Below are 21,136 nucleotides of genomic sequence, written 5' to 3'. Positions count from 1 at the left end.
CATTGTTACACTCAAAGTCCAAATCTAGCTATTTAAGAGATGAACTGGTCACGTTTTGACTTCCCTGCCGAAGCCACAAACCTGCATATCTGTGTTAGAACCTTCCCACATCATGCCCAACTCCTCCTGCATGAGAGCACTGTGGTGGAATGGACTGCCTTCACCTTACGGCAGGGAAGAGTGGGCAGCGTACATCATGGCCAGCAAGGGATGGATCCCTGTCTTAGAACAGATGGCCCCATCCTCAGTTAACTGGTACAAGCTGAATATCCCTTATCTGAAATGCTTAGGGCTGGAAGTGTTTGGGGAGGAGGGGGGCGCAACTGGAATATTCCCAGGTACACAGTGTGAAATCTTAGGGATGGGACCCACCTTGACATAAAATTCATGTATGTTTCAGAAACGCCTTATAGACAGTCTGAAGGTGATTTCGTATAGTGTTTTCAGTGTATGTTTTGACTACAACCTCTCATACAAGGTCAAGTGTGGAATTTTCCATTTAAGGAATTATGTCAACACTTACAAAATTTTCAGGTTTGGGAGCATTTTCAAATTTTAGATTTTGGGATGAGGGATGCTCAACCTACCCATAGCCTCCTTCCCGATAACTCTAACAGGTAACAAGGAAGCTTCCATACCAGGTTTCACGGAGATGAGCTCCCCGGGGAAGGAAAAAACCTACAACTAATATGTAATAGAGCCAGTTGGCATTAAGAGCCATTAAGCTCCGCATTCATTAATTTTGTGATTTTAATGAGTTATTTAATTTCTTGAGCCTTGGTTTCACTGTCTTTAAAGTGACATTATGACTGACATTTTCATAATTAGAGATCTTAAATGTTCTCATCATGATTGTCTCTGCTCATGAAAAACAGCAACAAGGGCTAGAGGGATGGCTGAGTAGGTAAAGCCCTTGCTTCCCAAGAACGAAGACCCGAGTTCGAGTTCCTAAACCCACATAAAGCCGGCACAGTATTATGTGTTTGCCATGCTGGTTCTCCCATGGTGAGATGGGAGGCCAAGAGACAGGAGAATCCTTGGAAGCTTGCAGCCCAGCCAGATAATATCGGTGAACAACAGACCCTGTCTCAGACAAGGCAGGTGAGAAATGGCACCTGACATTGTCCTCTGACTCCACGGTCACTACGGCATACCCTGACACGCCCCCCCCCCCACTTTTATATCCATTTAATGATTATTATGTGCAGCACTTTCTGAGTTTTCTCACTACATCCTTCCAAAAGTCTTAGGCAGGAGGACTCCCTACCGCTATTTAATTTGTGGGCCCCAGAACAGAATTTCAAGACACGGATAGCAGTGCATAAAACTACATACAAGGCCCTGTGTGACTACACCAGTGACCTTCCCAGGTAGCAGTCACACCCCAAGTGTAGTTAGGGTTTTCTCATTAGGACTGATCCGCCGTTAAAGACCAAGGAATGGAACTGGGTGTGGAGGTGCACACCTTTAAATCCCATCACTTGGGAGCAGAGACAGGTGGAGATCTTTGAGTTTGAGGCCAGCCTGGTCTACAGAGTGAGTCCTAGGACAGGCAGGGAGGGATACACAGAGTAACCCTGTCTTCAAAAAACAAAAAACAAACAAACCAAACCAAAACTCCCCCCTCCCCAAAACAAAAACAAACAAACAAACAAAACTCAAACAAACCAATGGAAAGAAAGTTAGGACTAAAGAACAGAAGTTCAGTAGCAATAAACAGGAGCATCCCTCATGTACCCTCATCCTCTTCCCGGACTCTGAGGCTCTATCAGCATGGAGGTTTGGTCCGTGTCCTATCCCTAGGTTGGACGGACTGATTTAGAGGTTACCATGCACCTTATCCAAGTACTTCACACTCTGTATGTCACTCACCAGTACCACAAAAGCCTGTGACAGGAACTCAGCTTAAGACAAGGAAAGGGGCCTGGAGAGACGGCTAAGCAGTTAACAGCGCTTGCTGCTCCTGTACAGGGACTTGGGTTTCCAGCACTCACATGTACCCTCGCAATCATCCTCAACTCCAGTTCCAGGGAGGTCGATGACCCTGACTGACCTTTGCATGTAACAGGCATGCATAGAGACAGACCATTCATCCACAGGAAATAAAATAAATGAATCTTTAAAAAAGTCCATTTCCAAATATTTAAAAACAAATCAAAACAAACAAACAAACAAGCAAAGAAACAAAACAAAACCCAAGGAAATGGGCCTACAAAGGTTAAGGCACCAAATCCAAGTTCATCAGCTAGGATTGGGTGGCTCTGGGCCTGAGCTAAATACCCCACTGAAACTCCCAGTCATCCTGTACGGCCTGGCAACTCCCCTACACGTTCACACAAACAGTAAGAGGGTCCCCGGAAGGCCTGTTATCTTCTGCTCTTAGATCACACAGTCTGAAACAGTAGTTAAAAAGAAAACACAGAACGGGCCGGGCGGTGGTGGTGCACGTCTTTAATCCCAGCACTCGGGAGGCAGAGCCAGGCGGATCTCTGTGAGTTCGAGGCCAGCCTGGGCTACAGAGTGAGTTCCAGGAAAGGAGCAAAGCTACACAGAGAAACCCTGTCTCGAAAAACCAAAAAAAAAAAAAAAAGAAAGAAACACAACATGGATCCGAACATAGTTTGGTTACAAGGCTGTATCTGACCATTGAACTGTAAAAAAAACAAAACAAAACAAAACAAAACAAAAAACAAAAAAAACCAAACAAACAAAACCTAAAATGACAAAAAATAAAATCATTTAATAAGAAGCAAACTATTATAAATTCATAGGTGCAACAACATGCTTGATTTAACTGTTAAAAGCATGTTATTAAGAAACAGGCATACCCCTTCCCAGCTTCAGCACTCGGGAAAGTGGGCCCTGCACCTCAACTGGGCAGCACAGCAGAGCTGACCCTATTGACTGGGGTGCAGGTGAACTGCCCGGAGAATGGGAGCTCTTGCCCCGCCCCTCATCTGCCATATGGTGGGGGGGGGCTTGGGGGAGGGGAGATGCCTCTTCTCCCGGCCCCATGCTGCCTACTGCAGGTGGGAGAGCTGGCTCTGAGGTCACATGAGCAGGAGAGCTGTCCCTGGCCCTCACCAGCTGCAGCACTCGGGAAAATGGCCCCTGCACCTCCCCTGGGCAGCACAGTAGAGCTGGCCCTGATGGTCCAGGTGTGGGAGAGCCAACCCTGAGGGTCTGAAAGTAGGAGAATCAGCCCCACCCCTTGCTCATAGGGGTGAACCTTGTGCTAGGGGGTGAAGTAGGCAAGGCAATGCTGGAAAGCTCACCCTGGTGGTGAGGATGGAGGAAAGCTGGTGGGCTGACCAACCCTGCAACTACCTGGGCCCTGAACCAGGGGTATGAGTTGGCCCACCCCAATATCCACCCCATCTATGATCTATGGGAGCACGTGAAGGGGCTGGTCGTACAGATCCAAAGTTGCAGCATCGCCACAACACAGGGCAACAGCAGGATATTCAAGAGGAGTCCCACTGAGGGTCCAGCATCAGTAGTGTAGCAGAAACCAGAGGCCTCGGACCAGACCAATGACTCTTTGCAATGACACTTGCAAGTAAAGATATGTGGACAAAAGGGTTTACTGCGTGACTCACTGTGTCACACCACAGCTTCTGTGACAAGATTTTTTTCCCTCCTAAATTTTATTTTATTTTGGAGGGGAGGTTGCAAGGATAGAAGGTAGATATGAAGGGATGGGAGATGCATGATGTGAAAGACACAAGGAATAAATAAGAAGAAAGTTTAATAAAAATAAAAAGAAACAGTTATATGCATGAGTGTAGAGGCTTATGTGTGTTATAACATATGCACAGACTGCTATGTATGATATATGTATGTTCATGTAAATGAGTGTGTACTATGGTCTGGATGTGTCTCCTCCAATTCATATGTTGACAACACTTCTCAGTACATGCTTCTGGAGGTAGTTAGGTCATTAATGTTCTGCAGCCATGATCAGTTGGGTGTGAATTTGTCTTCCCTCTCTCCTGCTTTCTACCATGTGAGGATGCAGGGAAAACCTCATCAGATGTTGGCACTTTGATCTTAGACTGTCCAGGGTCGGGAGCAAAACATTTCTGTTCTTCACAAATTACCCAGTCAGGGGTCCTCTGTCACAATACTGTACATACAGATACTGGACACAGAGGTGCATGGACAACAAACATATTCACAAAAATATGCTGAATCCAAAGCATATTTTCAGGTCACACGCTTTCGCCAATTCAGTCACGGAGAGGGTGATGGGGTTCAGGGTCCATATCTCAAAAATGGCAGCTTGGGTTCCGAGGAAACTGTCGTGGGCGGCTATGATCTGAAAGTGTCCCATAAAGGCCCAGGACTGAAGACTTGGTCACCAGCCTGTAGCACCACTGGGAGGCGGGACCTGCCAGATTTGGTAGCACAGGCCTGTCATCCAAGTTCTCAGAAGATTGAGGTTGAGGGCTAGCCTGGCCTACACATCTGACTGTCTCTAAAAACTCAAAAAAAAATTTTTTTTTTTAAATTTAAAAACAGAGGGGGAGCCTATTGGAAGCAAGTTCTATCACCACTAACGGAGTGCCCTTTAGGAAGTGACTGGGATCTGGTACCTTCTGATCTGTTTGCTTCCTGGCTGCTATGAGATGAGCAGCCTTCTTCTGTACAGTGACGTTCCACCTCACACAGACTCCAGAGCAACGGCCTGAGCAACCTGTGCCCTGAATCTTCCGAACTCTGAGTCAAAAGAAAACATCTTTCTCCTTTGAAGTTGTCCTTCAGGTATGTATGAAAGTGGTGGGAAGTGCGGGTAGCACTCGGTTCATAGAGACTGGAAGAGCTGCTCCGGGTCCTCTTCCCCTGAAGCCACAGAACTTAGCCGACTTCCTTCCGAAAGCAGGCTGGAAGACCCTCACTCCAAGCTGACACTGTGGTGTATGTACACTTACAGTCTCAGCTACTCCGGAGGCTGAGGCGGGAGGTGGAGATCAGCCTGGTAATACAGGATAGGGGTGGGGAGAGAAAGAAGAGGGCAGGGACAGGGGGAGCTCGTCCCAGAGAAGTCGTGATACCTACACACTGGTACCAGAAACACTATGAATAAGCTGGACTTGTTGCATTCACCCTTTTCTTTCTTTCTTTCTTTCTTCCTTTCTTCCTTCCTTCCTTCCTTCCTTCCTTCCTTCCCTTCCTCATTTCATTCTGCAAGCACACTGACACACAACAAGCCACAAACGTTACCGTTTTTCTTCCGCTCGTTGCCTTGAAAGAATCCGGCATCAAATGCAATTTATATTAAATCACTTTTAGGCTTTTATCTTATCTTTTGCGGCCGGGTTATTAGCTATGAACCCAGCAATGGACAAGGAGGTAAAAATCTCCTCCCTTCTACAAGGGCGATGCACAGAGAGGTCCAGGCACTTTGTTTCCTCACAGAAGGGTGAGTAGGCCCTCCAATGATGCTTTCGCCAGGCAGTCCTGTGCCCATTTTTGCCAGTATTCATTTACCTGGGAGGCTGTACCAGATGGCTTGTTGACATAGATGCCTCTGGGTTAGATGTGACACCACTCTTCCACCTCTCAGAGAGAAAACTAGGGTTGCCACCTAAATTGTATATGATGCTCTTTAACCGCTTCAAAAGTTTATTTTACTCTTTTTGGAGGAGTTCCTTTAAGGCAAGTTTTCCACGGTCTATCAGTTTGGCTATGTTTCTATCACTTGTGTGTGGTGCTTGCACGTGGTGCATGCACATAAGCATGCAGGGGAACATGCCTATGCTTGCTCATGCAGAGATCAGGCAGCATGTGCAATGTCTTCCCTTACTGCCTTGAAACAGGGTCTCTTCACTGGGCAAGGCTTCACTGAGACTGGCTGGATAGGGAACTCTGGGGATCCACCCATCTCCACCAACCATTGTTGGGCCTACAAACGGGTGTAGTCATGCCTGGCTTTTCACAAGGGTACTGAGGACATGAACTCAGGTCTGAATGCTTGCAGAGCAAGAGCGCTTACTCACAGAGGTGTCTTCCCAGCCTGGTCCGCACACAGTATGGGATATATATGTAAAGTTCAGATACTCTAGATATGGTTACGACCCTGGTACACCCACTGTGAAGCTGAAGTGTGTCTAACAGTGCTAACACAGTAGCAGAGTAACACAGTCCACCGTGGCGTCTCCATTGACAAGCCCAGTGACTTCATGGCTGACAGGAAGTTAGGGCGTGTTGTTGCTGGCGCTGCCCAGCATTATGAGAGAGCATTATTGCACATCTCTAGCCTCGACAAAGATAGAAATTCAAAATTCAGCTGGCTGTGGTCCGTGCCTGTAATCCTAGCACATGAGGCTGAGACAGGGGGAATCACAGTTTCCAGGCTAGCTTGAACTACAGAGTGGTTCTCTATCTCAAAATAAGACAAACACAAAACAAAACGGAATTTAGAATTTGAAGTATGGGTTCTGTTAGCTGTGCTTCCCTTTCACACTGTCCTGAGGATGGGAAGTTGGAAACCTAACTATCAATCAACGGAGGACCATCTGTGTACGGCTTAAAACTCCCCCAGAATTTTTCACATTAAGCCTACCACAGCTCTCGCTGTGTTTCAATTCAGAGTCAAGGTGATCACGGTTTTCACCATGTCCCGTGTCTCATCAGAGCATCACTGACACTTCATTTCTTAAACAACCACAGCATACCACACACCTCAAAGCTCAGCAACTGTCTACAGCCGGCTGACTCCCACTCCAGGAATATGGCTAGCCAAGTCTGATGGCTGCCCAGCCCGTTCCTTCCACAGAACCAGTTGGATCCAAAGAAGATGGATGAATGGTTCCTTCATCGGAAGGAGTTTTTCCCAAGACGCTTGTTAATCACCCTGCGAGGTGGTATGACCGAGTCAGGCACGTAAACCTAGAATATAGCGTGCTCAGAAGATGGAAGGCACACAAACTCTCTTCTGCTCTCCCTTGGCCCTTTTCCCCTATAGCAGGTCATGAGATTTCCATTCCAGAGGCACCCTCCTATACCTACTGCTGAATGATATTTTGTTTGTGTTCTGATAAATAAAGCTTGCCTGGAGATCAGAGGATGGAGCTAGACACATGTTAACTGCAGAGGCCAGGTGGTGGTGGCTCACACCTTTAATCTCAGCACTTGGGAGGCTCACACCTTTAATCCCAGCACTCAGGAGGTGGAGACAGGAATATAAGGCAGTTGGAGACAGGATCTCGGCACCCCCTTTCGGTCTGAGGATCCGTAGAGGTAAGAAGTCTCTGGTGGCTGCTGCTCTACTTCTCTGATCTTTCAGCTTTCACCCTGATATCTGACTCACAGTTTTTATTGTTAAGACTAATTTGGATCACACTTCAATCTACCACGAAGGAACATCTTTACTTCTGAAGGGAGGTACCATTGCAGAAGGTAAATAAACAAATCTTTCAAGCTAGTGAGACGGATCAACGGGCAGAGGCCCAACAACCTGAGTTCAATCCCTGGATCCTACAAGGTGGCAGGAGAGCCCTGACCTCTGACCCCAACACACGCTTGCACTTTCACACACTCAAAATAAAACACATAAATAATCTTTAAATTGTTTTTTAAAAGTCTTGTTACGTTTTTCCTGGTGTACTCCTATGAGAAGATGACCCCACCATCAAATCCCATATCTCCCATGGCTGCCTGCTCTTTTAAATAATATTTTTTTTTAAATTTATTTTATGTGTGTGTGACGGTGCCCGTACGTACACACACCGCACATGTGCCTGGTGTTCAAAGAGGCTGGAGGAGGGTGTGGGAAAGAGCTGAAGTGACAGGCAGCTGTGAGATGCTCAGTGTAGATGATGGGTACCAAACCTGGACCCTCTGCAAGCGCAGCAAGTGCTTATAAACACTGAGCCCTCTTTCCAGCCCCAAATGTCCACTTTTTAATCAGACCTGAGCATAAATATACACCTTCACATGTTTCTTTGAATCCTGATTTTCTTATAACATAATGCATCTCTATGGGACATACCTTATGTGTCAAACAACACCTATATTAGATAAATTTCTCTTTTATCTCTTGTCAATCTATCTTTCATTATAGGGACCTTACCATGAGCCTCCTAAAGGGACACCAGAAGAAATGGTCCCTTCTTTATATACGTCTATGCATTTATGCTTGAACATGGCCACATCTGCAGACTATTCCAACTTCACACATATTAAAATGCGTGTGGGAAAGCACCTTGGAGATATTATATGTAGTCCCACACTGATATTGTTGCCACACCCTTGGATTTCTCTGTCTCTGTGGTGATTATTCTGTCTCTTTGGGTAATTGCCACAGCACCCATGGCATGGTGACTTTTTCTGTCACAACTATGTGTGCTATGGAGTTGTAAGCTGTCCATCTCTACCCATGGCATCTCTTGACTACTCACTGCTCTGTAAAGTCACCACTTGCCCCACAGTCGTTAACCCCTCCTAAACGGATCTTTGCACACTCACTTAAGTTGCACTGAGCAGACCATCTGGAGTTCATGGTGCTACGCCAGTGCAGCTCAAAGAACACAGCAAACGTGGCTGCTTAAGGACAAAGGAGGTGGTGAGTGACACAGAAAACCCAGAACGTGTAAAAAATAATTAACTCGTCGGGTTTCGGGAAAGAGATTTCCGCTTGTTAGTTGTTATCATTTCTTATAACTACCATGAAACTTTATATCTAGGTTTTGCCTTAATTTGCTTCCTGACCAAAGCCAACTTGGATGGGAGAGGGTTTACTTGGCTTCCATTTCCATAGTCTGTCCTTGAGGGTAGCTGGGGAGGAACTCAAGCAGAAACCATGGAGGGCCGGGCAGTGGTGGTGCACACTTAATCCCAGCACTCAGGAGGCAGAGGCAGGTGGATCTCTGTGAGTTCAAAGCCAGCCTGGTCTACAGAGTGAGTTCCAGGATAGCCAGGACTACACAGAGAAACCCTGTCTCTAAAAACCAAACCAAACCAAACAAAAAAAGAAGAAACCATGGAGGACCACTGAGGGGCTTGCTCAGCTTGCTTTCTTATACATCCCAGGACTATCTGCCCCAGATGGCACTACCCACCGTGGACTGGGCCTCCCACATCAGTCATTAACCAAGACAATGCCCCACAGACAAGGTATCAGTCCATTCTGGTGGCTGCAGTTCCTTAGTAGGGCTCCCTCTTCCTAGGTGACCCTAGTCTGTGTCAAGCTGACAAAAACTAACAGAGGTCTAATAGCATTATGCATAAGTATATATGTATATAAGTATATATGTCCAGAGTCATCAAAGTTATCTGAATGAGTGGTGGTGGTGCACATTTTTAATCCCAGCACTTGCAGAGGCAGAGGCAGAGGCAGAGGCAGGCAGATCTCTGTGAGTTGAGGACAGCCTGGTCTACATAGAGAAACCCTGTCTTGAAAACAAAACAAAATAAAACAAAACAAAAGGTTATCTGAGAATTTCTTTTTAATTTCTATATTGCTAAGTATTTCTACCACCGGACACACATTCCTTTTTTTTTCTAGGTATGATGGGTAAGTGTTCTATCCCTGACCCATAATCCTTTGCCCAGATTGCTTTCATTAAAAAGAGTCTCTAAAAAATTGTGACTTTTTAGGAGAACCCAGGGTTTAAGTGAGGTTCTTAAATTGACGGGAAGGGCTTCACTGAGCCTTGTTATAATGATTTTGTTAAAGTCACTGGGAGAGGCCTGGTTCCCATGAGGGGATGGGGGAAGCCTGTGAATTCCTGAGAAGTCAGCAGGGTTGGCAAATGCAGAGTGGCCAAGCAAGCTGGGAATGTGGAAACTTCCTCCAGATGGTCCAGCACCCAAGGGTCATGACTGTTCGGAATGGCTTCACTTGTCCTGGCCCGGTTTGACGGAAGGATGGCTTACACTAGCATTTTTTAAGTCTGGTGCTCCACAAGTGATTTTTTTTTTTAAACCTCAATTTCACTTGAAGCAGCAAGGTCCAACATTTAAAATCTGCAAAATGTGGGGAGAGTTTGTTAGATTCCTTCAAGCAATAAAACTTAATGACTTCCTGGCTCTTAAGTTGTAAGAATCATGAATAATTTTGGCGCGGTTTACTCCACTTCCCATACCTGGGCAGTTCATAACTATGTATAAATTACTACAGTTTTTTTTTTCCCCAAGGCACATTTCATAGAGATGCTAACTGGCTAAAAATGTGGACTAAGGCTGGGCTGTGGTGCACACGCCTTTAATCCCAGCACTTGAGAGGCAGAGGCAGATGAATCTCTGTGACTTTGAGGCCAGCCTGGTCTACATACATAATGAGTTCCAGGACAGCCAAGGCTATACAAAGAAACCCTGTCTCAAACAAACAAACAAAACAATACAAAACAAAAATGTGGATCAAATCCAAGGTGGGATCAAGTATATAGGACCCATGTTCACTCACAAACAAAAACCTCTGGACGTTTCCCTAATCATTCCATATTTATCAGATATGCTGAATATATTTTATATCTTTCTCTTCGATGATGTTATCTACATATATGCAAGCTAGGAACATCCATGCAGCATCCACATGTGTCTGTCTCACTCCAGCACACGGTGCTGAGAGATGCCTTTACCGGCTGAGCAGACCTCTGAGAACTTTGGCAGGGGAGGAGAAATAGAGCCAGAACAGGCAACCCAGATCCCAAGGAGAGCCAGCCAGGTTATATCCAAAGGCTAAGTACCGAACACTAAGCTTCCAGGGGACAGACAGTGGATCTTGAGGCTACTGGAAACTGCTTGCTAGAAATACAATGTACTTTCTCCCTTTCCTTCTGCTGGGCAATGACATCTCTTTTGCTACTCTGTGTCAACTGACTAGTGAGTGGTGCCAGGCAAAAAGGATACTGTGTCAGGTTTGGGGCGAGGTAGTTAGACAAAGAAATTGGCATAAGATGAATCACATGCACTCCTTCACAAGTCACATATTCAAAACCTAGGCACAGAGGTCCTGCTGCGTAGAGCTCACAATGTGGGGGGAGAGGCAGGAGAAGGCTTTGACCAGTGAACCGGCCATCACAGCCCGAGACTAAGGGGAGACAATGGGATTTCAATGGTGGGGAAAGGAGATGGCCAGAGAGACTCTGCAAGGTGCTGAAGAGCTGTGGAGGCCACATATGCACAAAGGTCGAGAACAGCTCTATGTTTGGAGGAGCCTGAGAGGCGCTCCTAAGAGCGCATGGTGCAGGGCAAAGAGGTGACAGGCTTCCTCGGGGATGTCGAAAAGCTCTTCCTACAAAAACATACGGTGCAGCTGAATAAAAGACACAGTTACCTAAAGCACTCCAGTGAAGTGTAATATACAGTGTAACGGGTTTATATCATATATTCACAGGGTGATAAGTTTTCACAAACAACACACCTATGTAGCTAGCACTTAAAAAGGAACATTCTCAGCCCCTTAGGGGCCCCTTCCTCTATAAGTCCAATTCCACATAACCCCCGTGGCTACCCCAGAGGGAAGTATACTGTTCCAACTTCTAGACTGACTTTGGCCATTTTTTGAACTTACGTTTGTATGCCCTGTGTGCATGTGTGTGCATGCATGCATGCATGAGCACGTGCATGTGTGTAGGCATGTGCCTGTGTGTACATGTATGGAGCCAGAGGACAATAACCTATTCTATTATCATTTTTCTCTTTATTCCTCTGAGATAGGGTCTCTCGCTGATCTGTGGGAGCTGTGTCAGAAAGCTGTGGACCTACTGGGAACTATGGCTGGGCAAGAGTGCGGAACGCTTTTCCCACAAGGGGGCTTTCTAGAAAGCACTGCATCAACTATAAGCGAATGCACGTGAAAGCAAGGACTCGAAGGGAACGCCCTGCCGTGCCCACATGTTCTCTGTGGGAAAGGCAAAGGCCTGGGAGGAATGTACTTGGTTCTTTTCTCACGACCAAAGATGACGTTCGTAAGACACAACACCTGGGGCATTCCCTCACTGTCCTTGCATTTGTCTGAGCTGACTGTACACATCGCTTCATGTTTTGCTTGCTTTAGTAATAAAAATGAGACGTGCCCTGTTTGTACTACTCTTGAGCTCAAACACTTGGCGCCCCTCCTGTGACCTTCAGAGACGAGACCTCACTGGCAGGAGGGGTTGGCACTAAACCTAGAGCCAGGCTGGCATTCGCCAGATGCCAACAATCCTGCTTCCCTTCCCCACAGTTCTGGGGTTGCAGGTGCACATGTGATCACACCTGGCTTTTTTTGTGGGTTCTGGGGATTTGAACTCAGATCCTCAAGTTTGACTCAGCAAGTGCTGTTACTCACTAAGGCATCTCCCAAACCCCATTTTTGTACTTTCTTGTAGTTCCCTTAGTCACAAATTAAGTCCAAGATCATAGGTTGGTAGAGGAGGTCTTACTATGCTTACTAGGCCCTAGGTTCAGTCCCGAGCACTGGGGGTGGGGTGGGGCACAGAAACATTTTTGAGATCCATCATGTTGTATACAGCCATAATTTTTTCCATTCTCAGCACCATAAAGCATTTCAGGCTGGGATGGAGCCATGATTTACACACTCATTCCCTTTTCTGTGGGCAGCTGGACAGGTACCAGTTTGGACTATGACAAACAACACCCTATGCACAGTCTAGAGTTTCCGTGAACATCTGCACACATCTCTCTGAGGTAAGTACCTAAGAATGCAGCTGCTGGGCCACGGCATGCTCTGCTTCAGGAGTGGCTGCCAAACCCTCCTTAAAGAGGGCCTTCAGTTTCTATTCCCATCAGCAGGATACAGGGAGTCAAGATACATGGGTATCAAATAAGATGGTGGATTCTACCACAGGCAGCACTCTCCTGAGTCCAACTATGGCTTTGAGATTAAGAAATAGATCCAGACCTCTCAAAATTTGAAAGGCAGAATTTCCCTGAAATCATTTGTTTCCAGATAACAAAGAAATAAAACCAAAATGAAACAAAAAACCAAAAATCAAAAACAAAACAAAACAAAAACAACCAAAAAAAAAAAAAAAAAAAAAAAAAACCACAGTTGAGTGAGCTCTCTTTTTTCTTGCCCTTAGAAGGGAAAGTTCTCATCAGATTACATGAGAAGGATGCAGTACAATTCAGGACGGTTTATCATGATAGAAAATCAAAGGTCAGAAATGAAATGAAATGAATGTAAGTCAGGCCACTGGCAATCACGGACAGTCACGCTATAGCTGGATGGGAAGGCTCTTCTGCAGCAAAGGCTGCCCACTTCATTATTTTGGTTGGAGAGTGGAGGAGGGGAGAGAGGGAAAGATGGGAAATGGTTGATTTCACATTTAATATACATGCATTAGGTTCTTCCGTGAGGAATTCTTAGCCATCATTTGCCCTTAAAAATCTCCAAGTGGCCAGGCGTGATGGGCACACATCTTTACTCTCAGCTCTGGGGAGGCAGAGGCAGACAGATCTCTTGTGAGACAAGGCTAGCCTCGTCTACATAGTGAGTTCCAGGCAGTCAGGATTGTACAGTGAGACCCTGTTTTAAAAAGCAAAGATCTCAAAATGGGGCTGGGGAGTTGATTCAGTGGGTTAAAAAATAAACAACAACAAAAAGCACTTTGCACACAAGTATGAAGACCTGCTCCTGAAGTCCCAGAACACACACACACACACACACACACACACACACACACACACACTTAACACCAGCATCTATGACACAGGGAGATGATGGAGACAGGGGAAGCCTCTGGAAGCTCAAGGGTTCACTAGTCTGACATGTGCAGTGGAAAAATAACAAAGGTCTCAAACTAGAGGGACGATGAGGACTGTACCCTGATACTCTTCTGCTGTGGCACAGGTGTGACCGCATGTCCATCTCCAAGTGACAAGAACGGAGTTCGTGTATGTAAGTTATTATTGGATTGAGAACTGATAAAATTCTCCTTGGCATGTGTGGATTTCAAGACAGGGTCACAATAACGCTTCCACATAGTCCCTGGAGCCTACAGGAAACAGAGAAACAGGCTGCAGCGGTTTTCAGCCTGCCACTGTTTAATGAGAAAATTCGAAACTTACATGCAATTTTATGAGACAAAGTTAAAAGTGTCATGGACACTGGGATCAGAGTGGTGTCCTCCCCCCCAAATCCATACACTCTGCCATGGCACAATCAGACGGCAGACTTTGTACCACCACCACCACCACCACCCCCCCAACCCCCCACCCCCCACCCCCCACCACCTCCACCACCACCCACCACCACCACCCACCACCTCCACCACCACCCACCATCACCATCACCTACCACCCACCATCACCACCCCCCCCCCACCACCACCCACCATCACCATCACCACCACCGACCACCACCACTACCACCCCCCCCCACCACCCACCATCACCACCACCTACCACAACCCAAGGTTAATAGGTCGAATCACTGCTGTCAAGGTGGAGTGGGGCGCCTGCCATTTCACTCGGAAGCACACTTGAACTTCCCATTAGATTAGCGTTTCTCAACCTTCCTAACACTGTGACCCTTTAATACGCTTCCTCATGTTGTGCTGACCCCCAGCCATAACATTATTTTCGCTGCGACTTCATGACTGTGGTTTTGCCACTGTTATGATTCGTAATGTAAATATCTGATATGCAGGATATCTGATATGCGACCCTGTGGAAGGGTTGTTCAGGTTGTTCAACTGCCAAAGGGTTGTGACCCACAGGTTGAGAACCACTGCAGTAGAAACCAACCCCCCCTCCCCCACCCCCGGCTTAAAAGCAGGTTCAGCCTTAAGGAATATTTTTATGAAAATAGCTCTTGAGCATGAAAAATCTCAGTGAGCTCAGAGGCACGACATTCTTCTCTGGAACCCTTCCCAAGCCCAGCACCAGAGAGACGGCAGACAAATGGGACCAGGCTGGAGCAGGGCTGGGGCGGTTCCAAGATACCCCCAACAGTCACTTCAGATAATGCCGCATTTTCGTGTCTCAAAAAAATGTATCTGAAGCCCACTTTCCTCCTGTCTGCACACTGTCCTTGATTAAAACCAGCTGCAGACATGGGTAGCTCTGCAAGGACAGAGCGTATTATCGGAAGGTTTGATGATACCAGCATTATCTTAATGTAATCAAACCAGAAGTTTATAAAGATGTCCAGGCAGAAGCAAGGGGGAGCCTCCTCTCTCATACCTCAGGGCTCCTGAGGTCCCCCGAGGGTGATTCATTTCTAGCTGCCACTTGAAGCAAAGGTGGGGTGATTTCCTGGAGACCACAGCCACGAAGCACTCAGTTCTGCTGAGAGATATCCAGTAGGCAGACCCCCTTCTCGCTGAGCTGTACTTTGACTCCCTCAGAACACGGTTAGCTTCATGGACTCCCTTGAGCATTTATTTCAATCCATGAAAAACCAACCTACCAACACGCAAAATCCCCCTCCAAACCAGTTAGAGAGGAACCAGGCTTATTCATACCTGTAGGCTCCTCGGGTCTCCCTGGCTGCTGGGGTAAGAAAACAGGGCCCCTGATCCCTTCATCATGCACACACCTGCCACTTTCTGTGTGAGCACACCAAACCCACAATCCTGCTCTATTAGTCACCCCTGTCAGAGAGCCTCGGAAACAAAGTTCATGTTACCCAAGGGCCGTGTGAAGAGGCCCTGAGGTCAGGACGCAAGACCAAACAAAATTCACGACTGCCACATTCATCATTCTACAATCTGCCTCCAGCTCCGTGATCCCTAAGCATCCAGACTGTCCATACCCAAGACAACCCTCTCCACGGCAGATCACAAACAGCCCTGCCCACCCTCCCTACTCGCCCGGAGCTCATTATCCATTTCTCCAAGCCAGAGAGAGCCTTGGGATTGCAGTCGGCGACCCAGCTAAGGGCCTAGATGTCCTGATGAGTCCATCATAAATGTTTCTTCACACAACAGGAACATGAAATTCGATTTGTTCTGAGAATGAAGAAGATGCTTGATTTTCCATCATCGGGTGAGGTCATGGGAGGGAAAGGATGCTCCAACTACCGTTGCACCAACCATTCATAATTAGATCAGGGGAATGGACTTAAAACCGTAAGATGGTTCACGCACAGATGGTTCCTGGCTGACAATGGTTGGATTGAATGATTTTTTTTTTTGACTCCATGATAGCATAAAGTATACTCACTTTTACTTTTAGTAGATCATGCAATAAAATAAATGAGCTAGCCAGCACTTTACTATATTACAAATCAGACTGCTGGTGACGTATTTGTGTTTATCCATTGATTTTGAGACAGAGTCTGACTCTGTAGCCCACACTAGCCTTGATCTGACAGTGATTCTCCTGTCTCTGCCTCCTGAGTGCTGGGATTACAGATGTGTGCCACCTCACTCGGCTTGTTGGATAATGTCCCCATACCGTAAGGCAGTATACATGTGCTGGGTATGTTGAAACTGGGCGAGGATTAACTATAATGTTTGGGAAATGAGATATATTGGCTGCATTTTGACTTAGGTATATTTAACTGGGATGAGTTTATAAGTGGCCAAAGCCGCGTTGTAAACTGAAGAAGAACGTCTATGTTTTATACTGCCAAGGGGTTGCTTTTCATTCCCATTTCTGAACAAGTTATGAGCGAGAACTGAGGTCGCACAGGTCATTTACAGGACCGGGGCTGAAGGCAGTCCACTCCACACTCTGGCCATTTTCCTCACATACTTGATACTATTTTCAAAACTTTACGCTAACGACCTCCTAATTCTAACACATATTTTGTTATAAAGATTTCACATGTTACATTACGAATAATTTAACCTAAAATGCTTCACTACAAACAGTCACACTGTATGATTATTACGGGCAGAGAAGGTCATTTCAGAGCATATCTTCCTAAACCTGAAGAAATAAGAGGCTGGGCAGCCAGGGTGGCTTAGATTCTGATGGTGTCCACCCCTCATGCCTATCTGCTGTGGGAGTAGGGAATAAGAAGATGGTGTCCTCATCTTTTAGAAATTGACCATAAAGCCCCAATTTGTGGACTAATAGCATCCATACTGATTGGTCAAGACAGACTCCAAAATACCCCTTCATCTTAGCAACATCAGAAGTGAGTGCCAAGTAAGCAGGACAAAATGGATCTCAGGCTGGCAGGACTTTGCTTTAGAATGAATTTTTATACACCTTCAGATTTCATATGTTAGAGGCAAATCTCTATGTGGTATCTGGGAGGTAAGGCCATATGTGGGCGTGATTATAGCTTAAGGATGGAGCAAAAAGGCTTCCAAGAACATCCTTGTCACATGAGGTTGAAAAAAAAAAAAAGCCTATCTATGAAGCCAGATGAGAGCCTTCAGCAAACACTGAAACTTCCAGGGTCTTTATCCCAGACTTCACAGCCTCCAGCCTGTGAGTAATACATTTCTGTTGTTTGTAAGCCAGCTACTTGATGGCATTTTGTTTTAACAACCCAGACAGACCAAGACGAATCTGAAGGAGCAAGACTCGACTTCATCAAACAAGAGCTAAGTAAGGACTGGACAGCACAGAGGAACTACGTGCATCTCACATTGTTTAATCCCTACAAGGTCTTCTGAGGTTTTCCATCCCCACAACTGACGATTAGCAATCAATGATGTGACTTGTGGAAGTCACGCAGAGCCACATGCATCTTATCCCTACTGTCCCCAGACAACTTCAGCCATTCCTATCCTCCCTTAAAACTGAGCCCCCATATTCATTTTCTGATAAAGAAAATACACTACTTAAAATTTTAAAAGCACAAGAACTTTTTATCATCCACCGCCTCCAGCGGGAAGTGGATGTCAGTGGGGGACGTGGAAGGTCAGAGCCGCTAAGAATGGAGGCAAAGGACACAAACGCCTCGTACTCCGCTGTCCTATGCACAGGAGGGCGGGGGTGGGGGTGGGGGTGGGGAGCACTGACTATTGCTGACCCAGCATTCTCTCATCCACACCCACTCAGAGTCTGCTCTGTGTCAGCCACTAGGTTGAGCACAGCAATGAGGTGACTGAGGTAAGAGCCGTGCCTTCCAGAACTCAATCTGGAGAGGAAGTTAGAGATTTGAAAAAACAACAACAACAACAAAACAATAATACCCTGAAAGCCACACTACAGACCTCTGTAGATACCAGCACTGGTGGGGGGGGTTGACTCCCTACGAGGATCAGAGGACACTTCCCAGCAGTGTCTTTTGTGCTGGCATCTCAAAGGATAAGGAGGAATTCTTCTGGCAGAGACAGGAAGAGCCCTCTCTAAACAGAGTAAATTTCCAAAGGGATGTAGGTCAGAGAGACGGTGGTGCCTTGAGCTGACAGAGAAGGTAGTGATCTGGCTGAAGTGGGGTGGGAGTGGGAGTGGGGAGATGGGGGGAATGGGTGGTGGTAGTGACGGGGAAATGGTGTCTGAGAGGCCAGTGGGGATCTGAGTCGGCCAACAAGTCTGGCCGCATTCTCTCCAGGGAAGGCAGCTCAAAGCTTTAGGTGGGAAGTGACCAGGTCTATGCTGAGATCATATTTTTAGCCTTGGGTGACAGAGAAAAACCACACAGGCCAGCTGTTATAAACTCGACTGGGAATGACCTTTGTCTCCCAGAGGCCTTTGGTGACCCTCCTGTCTAGTGCTACATTTCACAGGTGACGAATCAAGGCCTAGAAAGGTTAGGAGACCTGCACAAAGCTATCCAGTTAGGGAACAGGAGAACTGGGACTGGAGTCAAGCATCTTCTACACTTTCCCAGAGAACCAAGAGAAAAAGAAAAAAGCGGAGCTCCACCACTGGCTGCTTCCAGAACATTCTACCACGAACACGGGAAAGCAGCATTAGGAATTGGGCTGACATCTCCTGTCCCAGTGCTTGGAGAGAGGCTGAGATGGATACTCTGTCGATTTGATGGGACTTAGAGTCATTTGTAGACAAACCAATGGGCGTGTGTCTGGAAGGTCTTTGTAGATTAGGTTGGCTGAGGCGGGAAGACCTTCCTATAATGACGGACAAAATAAAATGTAGAAAGTGACCGGAGCACTGGCAATTACCTCTCTCTCTCTGCTCCCTGACTATGGACATCATGTGACCAGCCGACGCAAGCTCCTTGGCCCTGTGACTTCTTCACCAGGATGCACCGCACACACCCGAACTGTGAGTCAAGACAGAATCATTGCTTCATCGAGTTGCTTTTTTGTTGGTGTGTTTTGGTATAACAACAAGATAAGCAATGAATAGAGTGGAAGGTGTTGGGGAGAGGGGATACTGTAAGTCTGTGGCTGGACTGGGCTGTCTCGACCACCCCTTAAACCAACCAACCAAAGCAAACACAAATTGGGTAGAAGACAAGGCTCTTACTTTATGCTAGTCTGGGACTCCTGCTATCACACACGCCTTGTAACTAGCAATGGTGATGTTGTAGAGTTACAGCCCAACACGCTCCCTGGGGAATTGAGTGAAGGCACAGGGCTACTTTCTAAACCAATCAAGGAATCAAATCTTGCCAGCGATGGCACAGAGGTAGAGGCGTTTGCTGCCAAGCTAGGTGACCTGAGCTCAATCTCTGGAACCCACATAAGAGGATAAAACTGACTCTCTCAAGTTGTCCTTTGACACGAGTGCGCTCGCGCTCTCTCTCTCTCTCTCTCTCTCTCTCTCTCTCTCTCTCTCTCTCTCACACACACACACACACACACACACACACATACACACAGACAGTATAAAAATGAAATGTTGGATAACCCCCCACCCGAACTATCTACATTGCTGAGACACATAGGAAAGACCTTTGTGAGCAGCTTGGACCAGTCTGTTCACAGAGCTGAAGGTCTCTACTGGAGTCTTACTATCTTGAAGGAAATCCTGGCAGGAAAACATTTTTCTCCACAGATCCCTACCCGCTGTGCTAATGCTCAGAGACTTTAGCCCCCAAAGTAGCTTGGGACTTGGAGGGGGGGGGCAAGTTACTTTTATGCCCAACATCTTCTTTCTGGAGTTTGAGGACAAGGGAGACAGTTTCATTCTGCTTTCCATAAAACTTCGATTTTTAAGGGGAGCGTGGGTCTCCTAAGCCCTCCTACGATTTCACCCCCAGGAGGATCGTCTACAGGAGAATTTATCGTCAATGTAGAAACAGGTTTTTTGACACCTGCATGGTTCCCAAGGGTCCCGAGCCTTCCTGTTTGAGTGTGAACTTGTGCCACGCCATCGGGGATCTCAGCTGCTATGGGAAGAGGCTCCTTCTGGTGATGTGAGCCACGGCGCGACCTGCAGGAGCTCAACTGATGAGGTGCAGGCCAAGGGAGGAGTCCTGCACTTTTCAGAACGACCCTGTGTTGTGCACGCTGACCCGACGGGAGAGGCAGACCAGCTGGCTGCAGGTGGGAGAAGAGTCAGCCGCAATAATAAATTCACGGAGGTGGAGTGTGTCGTCACACGCAGAGCCGGGATGTGCGATCCAGAAGGTGTGTGGGGGGGAGTTAATACCATATGCCGTTTGGCTGTGGTGGGGCTGCTTTCATGTCACAACAACCTGTTCCTCTCAAATGGCTCCAACACCGCCCCCCACCCCCAACACCACTACCCTCTGCCAGACCCACGTGACTCTTACCAGGTACTGAAGTCGCTGGCGCTCGGTCTCGGGGGTGAATTCCGAAGACATGGGGATGATTTCTCCATTTCTGACGATTATGGCCCTGAAATGGGAAAAACGCATCAGCAGCCGACAAATTCAGAAAGCCTCTGTGACAACCACCGACAGGCCATGCAAGATGTCCTCTCCTCTCCCACCCCCACCCCCCCAGCAGGTTCACTAATACCATCTCTGGATCCCTCGCCTTAATGCCCTGGCAACAAGTATCCAACTCTACATATATAATAAATGTTCAGGGATTAAATGGGTGAAGGAATAAATGAATGTCGCCACAGTTCTCCCTCGAACCCAAAGTTTGTCCAGTGGAACCTTCTGTGAGCACAGTAACGTTCTTTGCATAGTCCAACAGGGCTGCCCCCAGTGCCATGTGCATACTGAGCATTCGATCTGTGGCTAACCTGCAGCCGGGGAACATCATTTATAATGCTGTCTAGCCTAAAGAAGTCTGAGGTGGCTAGAATCTAACGTACTGGGCCGTGCAAAGCTAGACTCTTGGGAACTCCAAGGATCAGTGTGCAGCAGCACTGGCCTCACTTGGGTGAAGGAAATGCA

General features: G+C 46.9%; 1 protein-coding gene across 1 annotated transcript in view; it reads right to left on the bottom strand.

Annotated features, from left to right (window-relative positions):
* Positions 1-20,667, bottom strand: part of Ppm1h (protein phosphatase, Mg2+/Mn2+ dependent 1H) — an 89,152-nt gene extending 68,485 nt beyond the window's left edge. The window contains exon 1 of the mRNA XM_052753488.1: positions 20,543-20,667. Within this exon, the coding sequence (XP_052609448.1) occupies positions 20,543-20,647 (105 nt within the window). The 5' untranslated portion in view covers positions 20,648-20,667. The remainder of the gene's footprint in view (positions 1-20,542) is intronic.
* Positions 20,668-21,136: the final 469 nt, after the last annotated feature.

The sequence above is a fragment of the Peromyscus californicus genome, unplaced genomic scaffold (genome assembly GCF_007827085.1).
Source record: "Peromyscus californicus insignis strain IS unplaced genomic scaffold, ASM782708v3 Scaffold_24__1_contigs__length_46423439, whole genome shotgun sequence".
Lineage (NCBI taxonomy): Eukaryota > Metazoa > Chordata > Mammalia > Rodentia > Cricetidae > Peromyscus > Peromyscus californicus.
The sequence above is the reverse complement of the archived record's forward strand: the minus strand, read 5'-3'. Positions and strand labels throughout refer to the sequence as shown.